This window comes from Chlorocebus sabaeus, chromosome 6 (assembly GCF_047675955.1).
Source record: "Chlorocebus sabaeus isolate Y175 chromosome 6, mChlSab1.0.hap1, whole genome shotgun sequence".
NCBI classification, from domain to species: domain Eukaryota; kingdom Metazoa; phylum Chordata; class Mammalia; order Primates; family Cercopithecidae; genus Chlorocebus; species Chlorocebus sabaeus.
This window is the reverse complement of record NC_132909.1, coordinates 44,374,823-44,396,779: the sequence shown is the minus strand read 5'-3', so window position 1 is coordinate 44,396,779 and position 21,957 is coordinate 44,374,823. Positions and strand designations below refer to the sequence as shown.

Here is a 21,957-nt window from a genome sequence, read left to right as displayed (position 1 = left end):
TTCACCGTGTTAGCCAGGATGGTCTCGATCTCCTGACCTCGTGATCTGCCCGTCTCGGCCTCCCAAAGTGCTGGGATTACAGGCTTGAGCCACCGTGCCCGGTTGTCCTCCAGGTTTTTATTTGAAGCACATCCCAGCCAGAGTAACTCATCCGATTGGGTTTTCATGAACGCTCATTCCCCCTTATATATAGCAGTTCCGGCCCCCCTCAACATATGGGTGGAAAGCTCTACAGCCTTATACATAGCTAACACTTCTAAGGGCCCAGGATTTTTTCATCCTAGTGATAGGTCCAATTTCCCTGACAGGGCTCAAGCAGCCTTAAAAGCAGTCGCTGCCATTCTCCGACAATTCACTATATCAGTCATCCCAATCATAGGTTCTGTGGGCACAATAACCTCCTTCTCTTCGCCTCTACTCCTTTGTATCTCCCGTCAAGTGTTCCCAGGATCACAAGATGTGGGACACATGGCTGGCTGCAACTATACGCTTCCCTTGGATCTAGAGTTCAAATATCCTAATTCCTACAGTATCACTACTGGCACCCCTACGTTTTGTGGAAATAAACATGAGCTCCTTGGAAACCCTATTTCAGTCACCTGTCCCTTAAGATTTACCAACCCAAGTCACATAATTTCCCCACCAGAGGCCAAAACAAGCAATTACTGCTGGGGCAGACTTCCCTTTGCCCAGGATATTCCCCTCCTGGGACTTTGTTCCTCTCTCACAGGCGAAGGGTTAAAAAAACCCCATTGCTCCCTGCTTCCTGTCTGTGGAGCATGAGTTTTTCTTATTGCTGCTAGCCACCGGTTTGCCTTAGAGGAACCCCGTAATACGTCCTTGGCAAATTATATTCAGCTCCAACCGCAAGGAGTCGTCTGTTTGTCCCAAACCCTCAAATCATGGGAATGAGAAATGAATTTAGACCAACCCCAGCCCTTATGAGATTTTCAGCTACAGGGGTGTATAGAACCCTGACAAGGAGTTTTCTTTGTGTGTGGAAGATCCTTCTATATTTGCCTCCCACCAACTGGACAGGAACTTGTACTTTAGCCTACATAGTACCTCCTGTGACTTATTCCTTTTCAGAAGAGGCAGTAGCTGTGCCCATTCATGGTAAGCTTCAGCGGAGAGCAATCTCACTACTTCCTCTATTGGCTGGTTTAGGATTTACTACCACCCTAGGAACTGGAACCACTGGGCTCACAGTATCCTTAACTCTCTCTAAAGAACTAAGAGAAAGCCTAGATGAAATCTCTCTCCAACTTACTCAAATCCAGGACCAAACAGCCTCATTAGCAGCCGTGGTTCTCCAGAACCGGCGAGCACTAGATCTCCTCACTGCTGAAAGGGGAGGAACATGCCTTTTTCTGAGCGAGGAATGTTGTTTCTTTGTCAGTAAATCAGGCATAGTCAGAGATGGAATTAAATTACTTCAGAATAGAGCCAGCAGACTACACAGTGGGACAACCGAAGCTACCTCAGGGTTCTCACAGCGTGTTCTCTCCTGGCTTCTTCCATTTTTAGGTCCCCTCCTTATTCTTGGAGTAACCTTTGGCCCATGTCTTTTCAATTCCCTCATCTGCTTCGTTTCTTCCTGAATAGAATCAATGAAACTAGAAATGGTACTGCAGATGGAACCTTGGATAACTTCAACCAGCACCTATTATCAGCACCCTAGATGGCCAGCCCATACCCGGACGTTGACACCCAAACCACCTCTCACGAGGAAACCTCAGCTACAGGACCCGTTCTATGCCCCTATTTAGCAGGAAGCAATTAGAGCCGTCATTGTCCCACACCCCAACAGCAGTTGGGGTCTCCCGTTGAGAGAGGGGACTGAGGGGTGGAGTTGGTGGGACTTTCCGGGCCAGTTCAGGGATTTTTACAGAAGACCCCTGTGACTCAGGGTTTTGAGTTCTTAACCAATGGAGTGAAGGATTCAAAATTAACCACTCCAGGCCGGGTGCGGTGGCTCACGCCTGTAATCCCAGCACTTGGGAGCCCAAGGCGGGTGGATCACGAGGTCAGGAGATTGAGATGATCCTGGTCAACACAGTGAAACCCTGTCTCTACTAAAAATACAAAAAATTAGCTGGGCGTGGTGGCACCCTGTAGTCCCAGCTACTCGGGAGGCTGAGGCAGGAGAATGGTGTGAACCCAGGAGGCGGAGCTTGCAGTGAGCCGAGATGGCGCCACTGCACTCCAGCCTGGGTGACAGAGCGAGACTGTCTCAAAAAATAAAAAAAAAGAAAAAAAGAAAAAAAAAAAACAAAAAACACTCCAAGGGAGGATTGAAAAAAGAACCACTCTCAATGGACAAAAAGAAAGGGGAGGGGGTAACACCGGGATATAAGCCCTAGCGAGCCAGTAACTGCAACCCTTCTGGGTCCCCTTCCAGCTTGTGGAAGCTTTCCTTTCGCTTTGTTCAATAAACTGCGCTGCTGCTCACTCTCCCGGTCTGTGGACTCTTTTTGAGCTGTAACACACACCGCGAAGGTCCACAGCTTCATTCTTCAAAGTTAGTGAGACCACGAACCCATCAGCAGGAAAAACTCCTGACTCACTAACAGCCTAGTCCCTTCCCCCTTGAAGGCTGGTGTCTGTCACCCCATACCTGAGCTGGTCCCTCTTCACTAGGTTAGGCTACCAGCATCTTCCTACTCCTCCGGCTGGGCCCCTGGAAGAGGAAGCTTTCCAAAGCTCAATCTAGCCCCTGGATCCCTCCAGCAGGAAGCTCCAAGGCCTTCTCTGTACTTTGAGGTCGTACTGGCCCCTGCTATGCCCCAGGCTCAGGGCTATTACATAAGACACCCAATTCAATTCGGAGGGCCGTTGACACCGTCCCTGTCACTGAATCTTGTCTTCACCCCTGTGATTCTCTGGAGAGCCAGTGAATCTCTGTTAATGTCGGTGGAGTTCCAGCCACTGCACTTTTATTGAGGCAGTCTCACTGTCGCTCGGGCTGGAGTGCAGTGGCACGGTCATAGCTCATGGCAGCCCCCAACTTCCAGGCTCAAGCAATCCTCCCACCTCAGCCTCCCGAGTAGCTGGGACTATAGGCGGGAGCCACCATGTCGGGCTGTTTTTTCTGTAGAGAGCGGGCCTCCCTAGGTTGCCCAGGCTTACTTAACGCTCTTGAATGTCAAAACCCACGCTCAATACCCGCTTCACGTGGAAGTCGGTGTTGAGATACAAGCATAGAAACGAACTCAAGGCTAACAGCTGTTCTGTATTCAGAGCCGCACATTCAAGGAAAAACGCGATCGCTGGACCGGAACAAGAAGGGTGGGTGGAGGATGGAGGGCTTGCTTGGGCGGCCCGCGGTCTTGGCTGGCCTTTCTTCCCCGAGGTCTCGTGGCTGGCCAGCCGCAGGGTGGGGGGGTCCGTGGACCTCCCGGCCTGTAGGGGGCGTCGGACGCAGTGGAAGGACCTGCTCCGGAGCCTGGCCAGGCTGCGCAGTCATGATCACCGAGACCGCGGCGGAGCCCACGGTCCCCGCAGCGCCCGCTGCTGAGGAGACCACCGAAGCTCCCGGACGCAAGGAGCCGGCGTGGCCCTGGGTGAGTCCAGGCCCGAGTGGGAACGGGCGCGGGCCGGGCGGCGGAGACCCAGGGGCGCCGGTTACATACCCCAGCCGTGTCCCCCGCCCCACAGAAAGACGCCCCGATCCGGACGCTGGTGCAGCGCATCCACCAGCTGCAGGCTGAGCGCGCGCAGGGCTTCCGCCGACTGGAGGAGTGAGTGGGGGTGCGCAGGGGTTCAGGGTTCAGTTCCCCGCCCGCTCTGGGCGTGGGCGTGCTTTCGGCGGGCGTGCCTGGAGGAGGAGTTGGGTCCTCGCGCGGCTGCAGAGTCAGATGCGGCGGGGATTTCGGGGCACCGAGTCCTCACCTTCACGAGAAAGGCCCCACAGCACGTCCTCACTACCCGACGACCCACTCCTCGTGGCTTCTCTCTCCTCCCCAAGAGCAGGGGTGGGCCTGTCTCGGGTTCCCCTGCGGAAGTCAGGAAGCGTCCTTCCAGCTACCAGTCCTCCCCTCTGGGGTCCGGGGACACTTCCTGGGGGCCTTTTAGGTGGTTGGCGCGGGTGCAGAGCCTGAGAGCCGGGGGGCGCGGCCTCAGGGTCCCCACCTGCCGCAGAGGCCACCGCCAGTACCTGCGCAGCGGCCCGGACTACGACTTCGCGCGCTACCGGAGCACAGTGCACGAGGTGACTCAGGCCTTCGCCGCCGCCTCGCGGGAGGTGCTGGCGGTGGAAGCAGAGCTGGCCGGGCCTCGCAGGCAGCCGCTGCTCGCCAGCCATGTGCGCAGCCTGCAGGAGCTGGAGCAGACGCGGCTGGGCACGGTGAGGCCACCACCCATTCCCCGCCGCGTCCCTAGTACCCTGAATGGTTCCTCTCGTGGCGCACCCCTGGTTGGTGGACTTGGGGGTGGTCCCAGTATCTCATACACAGACGTCACCCCTTACAGTCCCACATCAATCCTGTATTAAGTCTTCACTTGAGGATTCTTGGACCTTGCCCTTGCTGTTTATCCCCAATTTTTTTCCAAGTTTTGTTCTTATTCCTAGAGCACTCCCACTTTCTCCCAGCCCCGCCTAAATGCTATTCCAGCACGCCCAGGTCCCGCCCCAACAATGCTCCACCCACACTCTTCCGCTTCTGCTGTCCTACCCTCAACCTCCCGTAGATACAGGCGAGGGGGTTCCCAGGCTATGCCTCCTCCGTATTCCTCCATCACAGCTTTAGTTTTTTTGCCTATTTCTCTCCTGCGATCCGCCTACTAGGCCCTGCAACCATGCGTGTGTGTGTGTGTGTGTGTGTGTGTGTGTGTGTGGCCGGTCACATCTACGTAAAGCCACGCCCACACCGATTTCTGCTCTGGAATTCCTAGGCCACGCCCCCCATGAGCTACCCGTCTCAGCCTCTTTTTGGCCTTTTTTCTTTTCTATTTAAAGACAGGGTCTCGCTCTTGTCACCCAGGCTAGAGTGCAATGGCGCGATCTCGGCTAACTGCAACCTCTGCCTCCCTGGTTCAAGCAATTCTCCTGCCTCAGCCCCCTGCGTAGCTGGGATTATAGGTGTGCCCCGCCACGCCCGGCTAATTTTTGTATTTTTTTTTTTTTTTTTAGTAGAGACGGGGTTTTGCCATATGGGCAAAGCTGGTCTCGAACTCTTGGTTTCAAGTGATCCGCCCTCCTCGGCTTTCCAGAGTGCTGGGATTTCAGGCGTGAGCCACCGCATCCAGCCTTTTTGGCCTACTTTTATCCTGGAATTATACCAATAACACCCTGGGTCCAGTCCTTGGGACCATGAGGCGCAGCCTAACCCACCCCTACAGCCACTGCCTGGCTAAGACGTCACTTTTCTTCCCAGGCCACGCCCACATCACGCTCAGCACTGCCTCTGGCATGCTCGCTGTCTGCCTTCTGAGAGCCCCTCTAAACTGAATTTCGGACTCTTCCTACACAAAGCACTGCCCCTTGTGGTTCTACCCGGGCACTGCCTTTCTGGGTGCCTCTGTCTTTTCCTGAACATCCTGGGAGGACAGGGGGTGGCTTCTGCCGGTGGAGACATCCTTCGCGTTGCTCATTCCCCCACCAGGTGGCCCTGCTGCAGCTGATGGAGACGCCAGAGCTGGCGGGGCAGGAGGACGCTGTACAGATGCACCAGCTGAAAATGAAGTGAGCGCTGCTGCCCAAGCCGCCTGGCTATGCTTGATTTGCACCAGGGTTGGCACGGTCAGACCCAGCAGAGGAACCCTCTGCCTCTGTACAATGGTGTTCTCATCTGGTGGCCCTCAGATATACACTTCTCCAGACGGCATAGTCGTGAAACTTCACGTCAATTTCGCCGTGCATTGCTGGGACACTGCTGTATACCTCGACACATGCCAATCCTGCACACGTGGCCGTCCGTGGAGCTTGGATATTGTCGCCCATGCCCCACTGAGCACAAACCTTCAGATGCCTGTTCTCAGCCCCCAAGCACACACACTCATGTACATACACATTTGACAGTCATGCTTCATAACCTCCTGATGCTACACATCCCACCAAGATGGCCTTTTTTTTTTCTTTTTTGCTGAGACGGAGTCTCACTCTGTCGCTAGGCTGAAGTGCAGTGGCGCGATCTCAGCTCCCTGCAACCCCCGCCTCCTGGGTTCAAATGAATCCCCTGCTTCAGCCTCCCAAGTAGCTGGGACTACAGGCATGTGCCCCACGCCCAGCTAATGTTTTGTATTTTAGTAGAGACGGGGTTTCTCCATGTTGGCCAGGATGGCCTCGATCTCCTGACCTCGTGATCTGCCCGCCTCAGCCTCCCAAAGTGCTGGGATTACAGGCATAAGCCAGCACTCCCGGTCCTTTTTTTTTTTTTTCGTTTTTTTCTTTCTATTTTTTGAGACAGTCTTGCTCTGTCACCCAGGCTGGAGTGCAGTGGCGCGATCTTGGCTCACCTCAACCTCTGCCTCCCAGGTTCAAGCGATTCTTCTGCCTCAGCCTCCCAAGTAGCTTGAATTACAGATGCCTGCCCCCACGCTTGGCTAGTTCTTGTATTTTTAGTAGAGACGGGGTTTCGCCATGTTGGCCAGACTGGTTTTGAACTTCTGACCTCAGGTGATCCGCCTGCCTCTTCCCAAAATGCTGGATTACACGCGTAAGCCACTGTGCCCAGAGCCCAGATGGCCTTTTCTTTCAGCCCACTGTGACCTATGGGGCCACCCCTTCTCCCAGGCACCTAAGCGGTCCCTCTTGCTGCTAGTGCTGCCTGGAGGTTTGGCGGCGGGCAGGAGGGCCCGGGGCTCACCACAGCCACAGCCCTCTTGCAGCTTCGCGGCAGCAGCTAATTCGCCCCATCTGGGTTTTATTTATAGTTCCCATCCGCTCTTGTAGGGTAATTAAAACCATGGAGGCGATCAGCGAGGTTCTCCAGGACCTCAGGTTTGATGCGGAATCTGCCGAGTGATGGCGGCTCCCCAGGGATGCGCCGAGGGAGATGGGAAAAGGGGCGGATGGAGTCCAGCCCAGCCCTAACCGCCAGCTGGCTGGGGTCGCGCCCCACTGCGCTGCTGACCTTTGTGCAGTTCCAGACACCTCCCACAATAAAAAGCCCTTCCTCTGTAGCTGCTCTGCCATCTCTGTGTCCTAGGGTACTGCAGCCAGTGTGCCTGGGGAGGGGAGGACCCCCACAGGGCCAGGGATTATGGGTAGAAGACTCCCACCCTCCCTAAAAACTCTGAGGTTTTTTTGCTTGAGACAGGGTCTTGCTCTGTCACCCAGACTGGAGTGCAGTGGTGAGATCACGGCTCACTGCAGCCTTGGCTTCCCCTGGCTCAAACGATCCTCCTGCCTCAGCCTCCCAAGTAGCTGGGACTATAGGCACATGCCACCATGAACCCAGTTCTTTTTTTTTTTTTTTTTTTTTTTTGAGATAGAGTTTTGCTCTTGTTGCCCAGGCTGGAGTACAGTGGTACCATCTTGGCTCACTGCAACCTGCACCTCTTGGGTTCAAGTGATTCTCCTGCCTCAGCCTCCTGAGTAGTTGGAATTACAGGCATGCGCCACCACGCCCAGTTATTTTGTATTTTTAGTAGAGCTGGAGTTTCTCCATGTTTGTCAGGGTGGTCTCCAACTCCTGACCTCATTTGGTCCACCTGCCTTAGCCTCCCAAAGTGCTGGGATTAGAGGTGTAAGCCACCGCGCCCAGCTGATTTTTTACTTTTAGTAAAGATGAGGTCTCCCTTTGTTGCCCAGGCTGGTCTCCAACTCCTGGCCTCAAGCAATGCTCCCAGCTTGGCCTCCCAAAGTTCTGGGATTATAGGAATGAGCCTTAGGGACCAGCCGACTCAGGTATTTTGAATCACATTCTCCAAGGAGTTCAGAATCAGACCTTGCAAATACTGGAGAGACAGTCTGAAGTCCTGGGAGGTGAAAATTCTCATCTCAAAGGGTCATTAAGATGCCTCACATTCCCCTAAAATCTTACAGCCCCCACCCCAGGCCAAGTAGGCCCCAAACTCACCTTCACAATCACAGCACCTAAATAGCTCATTTATTTAAAAGGACTCTTGGAGGGGTCCTAGGTAGCGGGGAGTAATGACTCCCCTTCTCACCCCCAGCCCTGGCAGGGGTTCTAGGCAACTCAACCAACCCTCACACACACACACACCCCCAATGGGGTGCACCCAAAGGTGGCCTCACGTGGGAGTCAGAGCTGTTATGGCCGTTGGAGCTCAGTGGCCACCCCAGCTCCTGCTGAGGGTGGCTCAGGTGCCCTGAAGTGAGGGTACAGAGGTGGCCCAAGTTTAGGTTCGGCCTCTGCATCTCCATGTGGCAGGGAGGGTGGCCTGCGCCCCTAGAGCTTATCTGGCAGGACCTGCAGGCAGAGGGGAAGCCGAGCTAAGCAGGGAGCCCGGGAGAGGGCTGCACCACAGAGCCACTGAAGGAGCCCTCATTCGGGTCCTGTTCCCACCGTTTCTGGCTGTGTGACTTTGGGCAGGATCCTGCCCCTCTCTGGGCCTTGGCGAGGCTATCTGAGCTGCAGGTAAAGCATTTGGTGCGGGGCCAGTATGCAGTAGGTGCCCATACATTGCTAACTAGGGTGAGTATGTTCATTCATTTCGGAGGAGATTCCACTCGGACATTTTCAGGGCATTGAATGTTCTTAGGCTAAAGGAGACAATACCAGTTATACAGTAAGTACTAAATAAATGCTGATAAATAACAAAGGAAGAGGACGGATTCCATCTCAGCGACTCTAAGGCTGGGGTTGGGAGGCGTGGGGGTGTGAACAAGACCTGCAGCCACCGGAAGGGGCCCTCCCCTTGCTCCCTCCCGCACACCCATTCAGGCCCACCTTACCTCTCGCCGTGCCCCGTCTGCCCGAGAGCAGGATCCCCTCGTCCTGTGCTTGGAAGGAAGGCAGAGGTGTCGTGGGGACTGCAGACCTGCGTCCACAGCCTGCTTTCTTCCCCCTCCCCTGTTTCCTGGGCCCCCCAGCTCCCTGTCCCCACCCACGCCCGCGGGTCTCTCCTTCCTACCTGGTTGCGGGTTTTGTGCGACTTCTGCATCCAGGCACGCCACTGGTCGTAGAGGCGGAAGCTGAGGTTGGAGCAGTACGCGTGCTTCTTGAGCCAGCCCAGGAACTGCTTGAGCTCGCGCCGCACCGGCCCCGAGCTCGGCTCTCCGCCCCGCGGCTCGCACGCCCCGCCGCCCGGGCCCGAGCGCTCTGGTGGTGGGCGGAGCGGCAGTGTCAGGGCGCGCCCGGCAGGGGGTGCGCGCGAGCAGGAGAGGGAAGACCCCGGCGCGGCAGGACCATGTTCCCCTCGGGGAACCTCCCTCCCGGTTTCTCAGGGACCGAGTCCTCCCCAGGCCCTGCACAGCAGCCCAGCTGCGCCCCTGGCCCGGTTGCGCCCCTGGGGAGGTGGGGGGGGCGGGGGAAGGAAGGGGCTCCTCCTCCACATCTCCTCCAGGAACCCGATTCCTGTGGCCTGAGCCAGGTGCGAGTGTAGTAGGGGGAGGGGAGAATGAGAGAGGCCAGAGCCGGGGGGGATGAGACACAGAGACAGACAGAGCAGGGGGCTGAAAAAGAGAAAGGAAGAAAGATGCACGGATGAGAGAGCCGAGGCCAGGGATGGAGAGATGGAGACGCAGGGTAGGTGAAAGCGAAGGGGGTCAGCCCAGGAGGAAAAGGCCTGATCAGGGTAGGACAGAAACCCTGGGGACATAGGGACAAAGAGATCGAGACATAGACACAGAGGAAGAGTGACAGATGAAGGGAGACCAAGTGCAACATGACCCCATGGGACAGTCCCCAGCATGGGCCCATGGGACAGGGAGTGGGCCGGGAGGACCAGGTGGGAGGCCTGCCTGTCGGTCCAGCTGCCGGCTGCAGCCAGCCCCCCAGTAGGCCGGCGGATAAGGACATCGGCCTCACGTCATAAATAAAGCCGGGGACCCGCTGACAGGCCCTGGCACGGCCCCGGCCCCCGCCGCCCCTGCTGGCCTTCCCCGGCCTCCCCAGCCTCCCCTGCGGACGCAGCGGCCTGCTGGCTCCTGTGCAAGAATCGCAGGTGCCGGGCACGAGCAGGGGCCAAGGCTCAGGCCCCTCCCGGCTGCGCTTGCTCCCGCCCACCCCCGAACCTGGAGGGGCCCGGGATAGGGGCTGGGGAGCTGACTGGAGCCTGACTCTACCCCTCCCTAGCTCTGGGACCCTCTCAGGGCCTCAGTTTCCCTATCATCTCTCATGCCAGAGTGAGCTTGGACTTCCCTGTGAACTAAGTTCAGACCCGTGTGACCTCCTAGAGCCTCAGTGTCCTCACCTGAGAAAAAGCGGTCTCCCTTGCAGTGAAACCCTGGGGGGACGGGACAATAAGTACCTCCATGCCAACTGCCTGCAAGCACTTAGGTGGCACCCACCATGTGGGCATTTGCCACAAATTATGTCATCCAACCCTCACGACAGCCCAAGGCAAGTGGGATTCTCGACCCTACCTTCCAGATAGGGAAACGGAGGCCAGACATTCCAAGTAACAGCTTTTGTTTCATTTCACAAAAGAGAGAGTAGAGGCCTGTGGACCCGGAGAAACCCCAGACAGCAAGAGGAGGCAGATCTAGGCACCTAATCATTCCCATCCCCCTGCCTTGATCAGAAGGGGAAACTGAGGTCCATCAAAGTGGGAGTTGGCAGCCCATTGGCCTTAGAAGCAGGGGTCTCAAACTCGCTGGCCCTCTTTTTTTCTTTTTTTTCTTTTTTTTTTTGAGACGGAGTCTCTTGCTCTGTTGGCCAGGTTGGAGTGTAGAGGCGCGATCTCGGCTCACTGCAAGCTCTGCCTCCCAGGTTCCTGCCGTTCTCCTGCCTCAGCCTCCCAAGTAGCTGGGACTACAGGCGCCTGCCACCACACCCGGCTAATTTTTTGTATTTTTAATAGAGATGGGGTTTCACTGTGTTAGCCAGGATGGTCTCTATCTCCTGACCTCGTGATCCGCTAGCCTCAGTCTCCCAAAGTGCTGGGATTACAGGCATGAGCCACCGTGCCTGGCCTCACTGGCCCTCTTAGGAGGGAGTCTGAGTGTCCAAAACAGGCCAGGTGGGGATGGGCAAATGGAGAGTGAGGGTCCTGGGAAGGGGTGACCACTGCTGATGGGGGCTGTGGGCCATGCTGTTACATTTTCTAGAGAATTTGTTTTTCTAAGGAATCTAGGATATTTGTGTAAAAACTTCCTGGTTTTAAATTTCTACTACTTGGTCGAACTTTTTTTTTTTTTTTTTTTTTCCCCAAACAACAGGCCAAAGAAAATAGATCCAAGGGCCACATTCAGCTCTGGGGGGGCCACAAGTTTGAGACCTCTACTCTCTTGGAGACAACCAGGAAACAGGCTGGGCATGGTGGCTCACACATGTCATCCCAGCACTTTGGGAGGCCGAAATCGGCAGATCACCCGAGGTCAGGAGTTCGAGGCCAGCCTGCACAACATGGTGAAACCCCATCTTTACTAAAAAATACAGAAATTAGCTGTGCATGTTGGTGCGTGCCTGTAGTCCCAGCTACTCGGGAGGCTGAGGTAGGAGAATCCCTTGAAACCGGGAGGCAGAGGTTGCAGTGAGTGCAGATTACGCCACTGCGCGACAGAATGAGACTGCATCTCAAAAGAACAAAAAAAAAAGAAAAGAAAACAAAACAAGGAAACAGAGGCTCTAGCTGGTTTGGGACTGGCCGCTGGATCACCCAGCCCTAGGGGGTTGCTCACCACTGCGGGGGGTGGAGGCGGCTGTGGGGTGGCTCCACTCACTCCAGATCCCGGCTTTCTTGGAGCCGTAGATGCCAAAGGGGTTGCAGCGCACTTGCACGAAGTACACGGTGCCGGGTTTCAGGCCGGCCAGGCGGCAGGAGGTCTGGTTGCTCACATCGTCCACCACCTGGACAGCCAGGACAGGGTCAGAGTAGAGGGCGGGGCCTGGCAGGAGCGGGGGCGGGGCCTGGCAGGAACAAGGGCGGAGTCAGGGAATGAGCGGGTCACCTTCCAGTCCACACTGTCCTCCACTCGGTAGCGGATCTGGTATTTGGCTTGAAAGAGGAAATCCTTGAGGGCGGGTGGCGACACCCAGCGCACGCTCAGCTGGTCCTCCAGGCCCCCAACGCGGCTCACGTGCACATCGGGCGGGGGGTCCGTGGTCACTGCGGGGCGGAGGAGGGCCCCTTTCAGCCTGGAACTGTTTGCGTTTAACTCCCCCCAGCAGTGTGACCCAGGGCACTTGGCCCAGATGGCACCTGCCTCTGTTTTCCTCCGCCTCCCTCTGCCCCCACTTCCAGGATTGGTGGATTACACCATATATAATATTGGAGAAACACTCAGCACCTAATTAATGTTAGCTGTTATCACCATTATTATCTGTGACGGGCGAAACATAATCCTATCTTCAACTGACTATGGGAAAGCAGACATTGCCGGGTTGATGATATTATTATCATGCTTAGGAGGTCAGGGGACTGTCAGGCCGTCAGCCTTCTGGGAACCCCCCTGCCACCCCCGCCCGACGCTCACCTCCCTTCCACTCTTACTGAAATCTTTGATGTGACATTTTGCTGGGTGCAGAGAAGCAACTGAGGCTTAGAACTTTCCCACTGTAGCTTTAGGATGTGGGGAAGAGTGAGGCTGCGGGGGTAGGGATGGGGGCTACAACCCTGGAGTACGTGTGTGTTGGGGGGGCTGAGGATCCTTCTGGGGGCCCCTGAGGGCAGCAGGGTGAGGTGGCCTCTCCCCCTGAGGCCTTGGTGAGGGGCCTAAAGGGTTAAGGCACAGGCCTGCTTGGGGCTGAGAAACACCCTAATTAGATTAGGCTCAATTCTGCTCACAGATCATCCATTTCCTGCCTCCCGCCCTGCGCCCCCCAGCTCCAGGCCTCGGCTTCCTGGGGCGCCTCCCGACCTGGGCGTCCCCTCCCCTCTCCCCAGGGCCCCCTCCTGCACACCTGGGCTGCCGAGGGGGAGGTGGCCAGGCCAGGTGTTCTCCGTGGAGTAGGGGTATCCTGGCTGTTTCTGGGGGCTGCGGACTGATGAGCGGATGCTCAGCTACTTACCTACCTTCCCTCTAACTAACAGGGACAGCCCAGGAGTTGCCGGGCTGGGGAGGGGCAGGCGGGATCCCAGGAAAAATGAGAAGGCGCAGGGACCTCTTGGGATGCCCAGTGGGCGGGGCTGGTGCCGAGGGAGGGGCCTAGCAGACACTGGGGGCTCACCCACATCCAGGATATCCAGCGTGAGCACATCGGAACGGGCAGAGCCCAAGCGGTTGGTGGCCTCCACCCAGATCTCATAGGGCGTAAAGAGAGCCAGGTCCTTGGGGATGTGGCAGGAGTGGGGCCCCACTGTGTGGTACTCCTCACACGTGTTGTCCTGCCCATACCACCTGCAGGGATGGGAGGGGGACAGGACATATGAGGGTTCCTTCTGGCCCCCAGACCTCACCATGGCAGTCTCAGGGTGCAGACAGCGCATGGGGGCTCAGAGAGGGTCCACGTTGGTCAAGGTCACACAGCCAGTCTGGGACACACATATCGCCCTCGGGCCACCACTAACCTAAGCTTGTACTTGAGGGAGTAGTTGGTGTGGAGGAAGGTCTCCCCGTGGGCCCCTGGCGTCCAGCGGCAGGTCAAGTCCTTCATGTTCTTGGACCAGCAGCTGATGTTGACAGGTTTCTCTGGGGGCACTGGGAGAGGGGGAGGGTGCAGGAAGCAGGCTGAGGGTCTGGACCAGCTGAGCCTGGGCCAAGGGGTTGCTGCCCACCCGCCAGGCCCCCACCTTGGAGTGGAAGGAGGGCAGATAGGACAGTCTCAGCCCTGTGCTGAGAAGTGTCAGCACAGTTGGTGTGACACCTGCACGGGCTCTTGACAGGCTGGTGATCCGATCTCCAGGTTCTTTTTCTTTTTTCAAGGCAAAGTCTCGCTCTGTCCCCCAGGCTGGAGTGCGATGGTGCCATCTCAGCTCTCTGCAACCTCCACCCCCGGGGTTAAAGCGATTCTCCTGTCTCAGCCTCCCAAGTAGCTGGGATTACAGGTGCCTGTCAGCACACCTGGCTAATTTTTGTATTTTCAGTAGAGATGGGGTTTCTCCATGTTGGCCAGGCTGGCCTTGAACTCCTGGCTTCAAGTTATCCACCCACCTTAGCCTCCCAAAGTGCTGGGCTTACAGGCATGAGCCACCTCGCCTGACCGGGTCTCCAGGTTCTCATTCCCACCTCAAAGACCTGCATAGCCATGCCAGTGTGCCCACCACTCATCCCCCGGCCAGAAGGCCCACGATTCATGCCTCTCTCCAGAGGGAGATGCCGCTTCCAAGGGCTACCCCTGGGGTATTCTGGGTGCCGACTTACAGCCAACATAGAGGCAGGAGCCAGCCAGGATGCTGCCGTCGCGGGCGTGGCACACAAGGTTGTCCCCTGACTGCTGCCTGGACCCGTTGAGGTTGGCCAGGGCCAGAGCCAAGGTAGAGGCGTTGAGCACACGGGAGAGCTCGGGGGGCAGGCGGCGTCCGTTGAGGGTCCAGTAGAGGCCCTCAGCAGTGGCTCCTGGCGGGTCTCCGTGCACTGAGCAGGTGGCCAGCAGGGAGGAGCCGATGAGAAGCGTGGGATCCTGGGGGCTGATTACAGCTGTGTCTGGGGTCAAAGAGGAGCACGTGTCAGGCCAGGGTGGGGACCCTTCAAGCCCCCGACCGTGCCAGGACCTCCAGGGTTCATGGCGGTCCTGAGAAGGCACTGTTAATAATTGTCCCCCATTTTACAGATAGGGAAGGTAAAGATCAGTCGGGTTAAATGCCCAGGGCAACACTGGTGGACAAACTGACAGACCTAGAGTTGTCCAGGTCTGTCTGACTCCAACACTGGAGCCTTTCAAAACTCTTCATCACTGGCCCGGCGCGGTGGCTCAAGCCTGTAATCCCTGCACTTTGGGAGGCCGAGAGGGGCGGATCACGAGGTCAGGAGATCGAGACCATCCTGGCTAACATGGTGAAACCCCGTCTCTACTAAAAAAATACAAAAAAAAAAACTAGCTGGGCGCAGTGGCGGGCGCCTGTAGTCCCGGCTACTCGAGAGGCTGAGGCAGGAGAATGGCGTAAACCCGGGAGGCGGAGCTTGCAGTGAGCTGAGATCCGGCCACTGCACTCCAGCCTGGGAGACAGAGAGAGAGACTCCATCTCAAAAAAAAAAAAAACAAAAAAAACAAAAAAAAAACTCTTCATCACTGACGTGCTTAAGGTTCTCTGAGGGGTCACACAACTCGGGCATACAGGCTCATTCGGGTCCAAGTGACTCTTGCTTAGCACATCGTTATGATAAACACTATGCTTTGCTTTTTTTTTCCGAGACGGAGTCTCGCTCTGTCACCCAGGCTGGAGTGCAGTGGCGCGATCTCAGCTCACTGCAACCTCTGCTTCCCGGGTTCAAGCAATTCTTCTGCCTCAGCCTCCAGAGTAGCTGGGACTACAGGTGTGCACCATCACGCCTGATTAACTTTTGTATTTTTAGTAGAGATGGGGTTTTACCATATTGGCCAGGCTGGTCTCGAACTCCTAACCTCGTGATCCACCTCCCTCGGCCTCTCAAGTGCTGGGATTAGAGAAGTGAGCCAACACACCCAGGCATGCTTTGCTTTTTATTTTTTTAGTGACAGGGTCTCACTCTGTCGGCCAGGCTGGAGTGCAGTGGCATGATCACAGCTCACTGCAGCCTCGATCTCCTGGGTTCAAGCGATTCTCCCTCATCTCAGCTCCCGAGTAGCTAGGACTACAGGTGTGCACCACCACACCTGGCTTTTTAAATATTTTTTCAGAGATGAGGTCTTGCTAGTTTGCTTAGGCTGGTCTTGAACTCCAGGCCTCAAGCGATCCTCCCACCTTGGCCTCCCAAAGTCCTGGGATCACAGGCATGAGCTACTGTGCCTAACCTTCTTTATTTTTCATTCTCATTTTGTTTTTCTTTTTTGGCAACTAGAAACAAAAGATTGTGGGTTCTTCCTGTGATACTCCCAGAGCCTCACACATAGGTGTTTCTGTGGGGGAAGGGCACTGCTTAAAATGAAAGCCCTGACCCTTACTTGAATCATTAAGAGCACCATTTATGGTTATTATTATTATTATTTTTTGAGACAGAGTCTCCCTCTGTCACCCAGGCTGGAGTGCAATGGCACTATCTTGGCTCACTGCAACCTCCACCTCCCAGTTTCAAGCGATTCTCCTGCCTCAGCCTCCCAAGTAGCTGGGATTACAGGCGCCCGCCACCATGACCGGTTAATTTTTGTATTTTTAGTAGAGATGTGGTTTCACCATGCTGGTCAGGCTGGTCTCGAACTCCTGACCTCGTGGTCTGCCTGCCTCAGCCTCCCAAAGTGCTGGGATTACAGGGGTGAACCACCGCACCCAGCCTGTATTTTTAGTAGAGTCAGGGTTTCGTCATGTTGGCCAGGCTGGTCTCGAACGCCTGACCTCAAGTGATCTACCCGCCTCAGCCTCCCAAAGTGCTGAGATGACAGGCATGAGTCATCGCACCCGGACTAAGAGCACCATTTATTGGGCACTTGTTGTGTTCTGAATACAGGGCTAAGACTTTACCTACATTTTCTCGGCCAATCCTGCTCATGTTAAGGATGAAAAAACTCTGGCTCTGAAAGATTGAATTTCCTTGCAGGAATGAGGGAAGGCCATACTAGTTAGGCCCAGATTTTCTGGTCTCCAAAGTTCTGCTCCACACTGCCTACCTCTGGGACTAAAGGCAGCCCTGGCAAACTGCACGTCCCCAACTTCCATCCAAAGGGACTTGACATCATTGCTCTTTCCCTCCACTCAGTTTTCCTCATCTGCAAAGTGGGAACGAGAAAGCTCTTTGTCTCCTGGGCTACTGTGAAAGTCAGAGGGGAAAGGACTTCCTGAACCAGATTGTGTGTGAGTCGGGTGCTAGGCACAGGAGCCTTGGAGATGCCCATGGGTGGTTGATGCCTCCTCTCCTGCTGGCCATCAGGGCAGCCCAGGAGTTCCCCTTCTGGAGACCAGAACCTAAGAAGAACCTATTTTGTCCATAGGGAAACCAAGGCCCAGAGAAGGAGGAGGGGGTGCATAGGCCAACCTCCCAATGCCTCTCTGAGTCTCAGTTTCCCCATCTGGGAAGTGGGCATCATGGCATCAATGTCATAGGGTTGGCTGGATGTGGTGGCTCACGCCTGTAATCCCAGCACTTTGGGAGGCTGAGGTGGGAGTAATACCTGAGGTCAGGAGTTTGAGACCAGCCTGGGCAACATGGTAAAACCCTGTCTCTACCAAAAATACAAAAATTAGCCAGGTGGGGAGGGGGTGGTGGCCCATGCCTGTGGTCTTAGCTACTTGGGAGGTTGACGCAGGAGGATCACTGGAGCCTGGGAAGTTGAGGCTGCAGTGAGCCATGACTGCACCACTGCACTCCAGCCTAGGTGACAGTGAGACCGTGTCTCAAAAAAGAAACAAAAAATTTAAATTAAAATTTAAATTTATAAAAACCAACAAAACAAACCTCACGGGGTTGTTTGAGTAGAGTGAAAATACTGTTGGAGACAACATTTTCCCACGAGATCTTTAAACCAAGTTGACCCGGGCTCGAATGCCCACAGCCTGACTCAGTGTTTTACCTTTTTTTTTTTTTTTTTGAGACAGAGTCTAACTCTGTCACCCAGGCTGGAGTGCAGTGGCACAATCTCGGCTCACCGTAACCTCCACGCCCAGCTAGCTAATTTTTGTATTTTTAGGAGAGACACAGTTTCGCCATGTTGGCCAGGCTGGTCTTGAACTCTTGACCTCCAGTGATCCACCCGCCTTGGCTTCCCAAAGTGCTGGGATAACAGGCGTGAGCCACGGCACCCGGCCTCAGTGTTTACTTCTCTGAGCCTCTGGAAAGGGGCTTCTCCTTCCACCCAGAGTGGTTGTAAAGACTCATCCACTCCTTTGTTCCCTCACATGTTCATCTATTCTTTCACAGAGTACCTACAGTTGTGTCAGGATCTGTGGGCACTGGGATGATGACCAAGACACACAAAAGTCCTGCCCTTGTGGGCATCAAATCCAAGGAAGCAGCAGGAAAAATAAATAAATAAATATCTAAGACAATAAATAGGGGAGAAAGTACAGCAGGAGCTGGAGGAAGACAGAGCAGCGGCAGGAGCTCCGGAGGCCTGTCTGGGGAGGTGACCTTTGAGTAGAGACCTGAATAAAGTAAGAGAAGTAGCTGTGACATTATCTAATAGAGCATGTCCAGGCAGTGGGAGCTGCAAGTGCCAAGGTCCTGGGGCAGAAGCGGTGGGAAATGAAGTTTGAGAGGTCCGAGATCCTGACCTGCAGGGAGGAGGGATTCCAGGGTTCTCAGCCGGGGAGGGAGGGATGCGGTGAGATTTGCATTAAAAGGACTCCCCAGGCGGCTGGAAGAACGGACTGCAGGAGGCAAGGGCAGCCCAGCTTCGCAGAGATGGCAGCCAAGGACAGGGTGATCCCGGCCCCCCGGGAGGCCCCCTGAATGCCAGCGCTGCCCGGCACTTGCCCTCACTGCCCCAGATGGGCGAGGTGGGGTGGACACGGTTCTTGGGACGGCCCTGATGATTTTCCGGGGCAAACTTGGCTCGAGGGCTCTGTCTTGCTGGAGCCTGGAATCGCAGTTGCGCTTGGGGCTTGGCCCAGGGCTCGCCGGAGGTCTCCCCGTCCGTGCGAAGGAGCCGGCTGAGCGGGCCAGAGCCGAGGAGGCGGGGGCGGCCGAGGGGGGCGGGGGGCTGGGGGCCAGGGGGCCGCCCTGGAGGTCCCAGGCAGCCAGCCGCCCGCTAATTCGGAATTCCTTCTGCATGAACTCGGGCGTGCCAGCGTCTCTGCCCTGGCCCACCCACCGCTTCCTGCCTGGGCCCCCCCAACAGAGTGGGAGGCACGGCCAGGCCTGCCCAGACCCCAGGCCCCTCTCAGCCCTCCTAGAATGGGTCTCGCCCCTCCGGCCTCCACACCCGCCACCATGGCCTGGCTAGGAAGGGGCTCTCTGGGGGGTCCTGGCTGGGGGGCACTGCCCCTCTGCCACACCCGCCTGGCCTGGGCTGGCGTGGCTCACTTGCCAGCAGCTGCAGCTGCCCTCCCGGGGCTGGGCGGGGGACACGGAGCGGTGACGGGTTGTGGGGGGAAGGCAAGGCCAGGCGGGCCTGGACAGGCCAGTCTCCCACCCTCTTAGCCCCAGCCGGTAAGGTCAGAAGGACACTTTCTCCTCCCAGGATATGGGTGCAACCCCAGTGGGAGAACCTGGGCAATTGACTTCCCCTCTCCAGTTCTCAATTTTCTCCTCCATAAAATGGGAGGAGAAATATGTTCTACTTGCTGGGGAGATCAATGAGATGTGATTGCAATCCAATGTCCAGAGGGCTCAGAAGCCTGCAGCCCCCAGGAACTACAAAGATGACAGCCCCTCCCAGTTCTGGGGTCCCGGCTGACTAGGCACTCCCTCCAGGCCTCCACAAACAATGGGCTAAGGCACTGGGGACAGGGACGCACGCATTCCAGGCCAGGCGGGGGAGCAGCTCGGAACAGCCCACTGAGCTGGAGTTGGTGGGGGCTTGGCTTGGTTTGGAGGGCCTCCTAGAGGGCTCCCCAAAGCAGATCCCTAGGTTGCGCTTTTGAACAGCCCCCTTTTCACTCCCTGCCTCCCCTCCTTTCCCGCAGAGCTGGGGCCTTTAAAAGTTTTTTCTCTCCTCTTTTCCCAATCTGGAGCCACTGCCGTTATTAAAAAGGAACACCATGTGTTTTAAAAGGGAAAAGTGTGAGATTCTCTGCAACCAGGGCGGAAGGGTGGCCTCCATCCCAGGGTCCCCACGGGGGTCCCCATCTCCCGTTCTGCTGGTACCTGCAGACACTTTACGACCCACCCGCCTGCTGGTCAGGTGCTGAGACACACCGTAAGTAGAAACATATTGCCGAGGTGTGAGAATCTTTTATTTAATTTCTTCCCCCCTTAAAGGAAAAAACACACTTACAACACCCCCCCCACCCCCACACACCTTTGCCTGCTGCTCTACTGGCTGAAAACAAAGCTTGGCGCTCACAGTGGCACTCACAGGCGCTGCCCACTGCCTGGCAGAGCCATCAGGGGCCCTGGGAGGGCCCGAGGTAGCCCCTCACCTGCTCAGATGCCAGAGGAAAGCCAGGCTTTCAGCAAGTGCCCCTAGAGGATGCCCGCACTCTGCCCCTTCTCGGAGGAGCCCTACAGGCAGCCCGAAAACAGCCCAGCACAGGGTGGGTGAGCCTGGGAGCCGTGTGTGCTCGTGGACCCCCGGGGTGGCCCCTGCGCCTGGATGGGGTGCGTGGACTGAACGTCTAGGGCGAGTGGTGCCTGCCTCTGAGCCCCTGGGTCGCCTCCCCTGTGGGATGTGTGTGACCATGAATGTGTGTGTCGGGGATGGAATGTGTGCGTCCGCGATGGTGTGCGAATGTGCATCTGGGATGCAATGTGCGCGAGTTTGAGGGCGAGGGTGACGGGCCACAAGCCAGTGTGATTCTTTGTGTGTCTCTGGGTGTGTCCCAGAGCGGGTCTGGATATGGAGACGTATCCTTGCGGGGGTGTTCCTTGGATGGGGGGCCCCAGAGTGCCTGAGGCCAGAAGTCCCTCCAGGGCGGGGGTCTTGGCCCGTAGGGCAGCGGATTCCCAGTGGGCCCCCTCAAAGTTTGGGCCCGCCGGTGCCCGGACTCACTGGCTCCCGCTCCCTCTCCCTCTCACCCACTCTCTCACAAAGATTCCTCTCGCTGGAGGTTCTCTGCCCGACACAGCCTGGTCGAAAACAGTTCTAAGCGCCGCTGGTGGCGGGGACTCCGCGGATCCCCGCGCACCGGGTCCCGCAGGGGGAGGGCGGTGGCGCCGGCCCGTGGAGAGGCAAGTCCCCGGGGACCCCGGGCTGCGCGCCAGGCGGCCAGAGCGGCCCCCCTGCAGCCCCGCCCTCCCCGTGGGGCTCATCCCTCCGCTTGGGGGGGCCCGCTGGGGGCCCGCACCCAGCGCGCCAACCGCGTGCGCCCCCGCCTGGGAGCGGTGCCCTGCAGTCCCAGCGGCTCAGAGTCTACCGAAGCAGACGCGTGCGCCCGCCACGTCCTGGCGTGCAGAGGGTCTCAGGCCGCGATCTTTCCAGCCCCCGGGGGCCTGGCCTGGAGCCCTCGGCCCAGCTGCCCAGGTAACAGGGCCTCGGGCGCGGAAGCAGGACTCTCTGGGCAGTGGGCTGCGGCGCCGTGTGCCCCGCAGGTGAGGGCGCCCCGAGGGCTGCGCCGGGGGCGCCTTCCTTTGTTTCCCAGCCGTCCAGGTGGCGCCCGCGCCCCCTCCCCCCGCGGCTGCCCCCGGGGCGCCCGCCCTCTGCTCTGGCAGGGGGGAAGGAGCGGGGCGCAGGGTACTCACGGGCTCCTGATCCGGCTTGCGGCGCCCCGAGGACGCAGAGCAGCAGCAGGGACAGCAACAGCGGCGGCCGCCGCGCGGATTGGGCGGCGGGGCCCCGGCGGCCGGCGGGCATGGGGCCGGCGCTGCCGGGGGCGCGCGGTGGGCGGCGGCTCGGCGGCGGCGGCGCAGGGCGCGGGACGCAGGCCGGGCGCGGGAGGGCGCGGGCCAGGCCGCCCGCACGTCGCTGGGCGCGGACGCGGAGGCCGGAGCAAGTCTGAGCAGCCGAATTGACAAGGCGCTAATGCGCCGCTGGCCCCGCCCGGCCCCGCCCCCGGCCCGGCCCGGCCCCGGGGGGGCGGCGGGCCCCGCACCGGCCTCCCCGCCGCCCGCCAGCCCGCGGGCACCGCGCGCCCCGCCCGTCCGGCCTCCGCCCCTCTGCGAACCGCGCGCACCCTATCCCGCGGCCCAGAGCCCACTTACTCAACCCCTACCGGCCCAGGACCTCCCTCTCCAACCCTGCCAGCTCCAGGCTTCCCACCCCCAGTCTGGGACCCGGCACC

At 57.6% G+C, this 21,957-nt stretch overlaps 2 protein-coding genes across 3 annotated transcripts; one reads left to right on the top strand and one right to left on the bottom strand.

Annotated features, from left to right (window-relative positions):
• Nucleotides 1-3,434: 3,434 nt before the first annotated feature.
• Nucleotides 3,435-7,122, top strand: REX1BD (required for excision 1-B domain containing). Its single transcript, XM_007995820.3, has 5 exons — nucleotides 3,435-3,563; nucleotides 3,658-3,740; nucleotides 4,141-4,345; nucleotides 5,604-5,683; nucleotides 6,893-7,122. Exons 1-5 carry the CDS (start codon nucleotides 3,465-3,467, stop codon nucleotides 6,963-6,965), a joined length of 540 nt encoding a protein of 179 aa, XP_007994011.2. The 5' UTR covers nucleotides 3,435-3,464; the 3' UTR covers nucleotides 6,966-7,122.
• Nucleotides 7,123-8,034: 912 nt separating this feature from the next.
• CRLF1 (cytokine receptor like factor 1) lies at nucleotides 8,035-21,673 on the bottom strand. Of its 2 annotated transcripts, none has more exons than XM_007995823.3 (9): nucleotides 21,419-21,673; nucleotides 14,372-14,653; nucleotides 13,579-13,708; nucleotides 13,239-13,408; nucleotides 12,020-12,177; nucleotides 11,750-11,918; nucleotides 9,040-9,227; nucleotides 8,861-8,903; nucleotides 8,035-8,375 (listed from the first exon to the last, which is right to left on the bottom strand). In XM_007995823.3, the coding sequence occupies exons 1-9, from the start codon at nucleotides 21,528-21,530 to the stop codon at nucleotides 8,362-8,364; spliced, it is 1,266 nt and encodes a 421-aa protein (XP_007994014.2). In that variant the 5' UTR covers nucleotides 21,531-21,673; the 3' UTR covers nucleotides 8,035-8,361. The 2 variants fall into 2 exon arrangements, with proteins under 2 accessions (XP_007994014.2, XP_007994013.2); XM_007995822.3 differs by having other exon boundaries at nucleotides 8,861-8,908; nucleotides 21,419-21,549.
• Nucleotides 21,674-21,957: the final 284 nt, after the last annotated feature.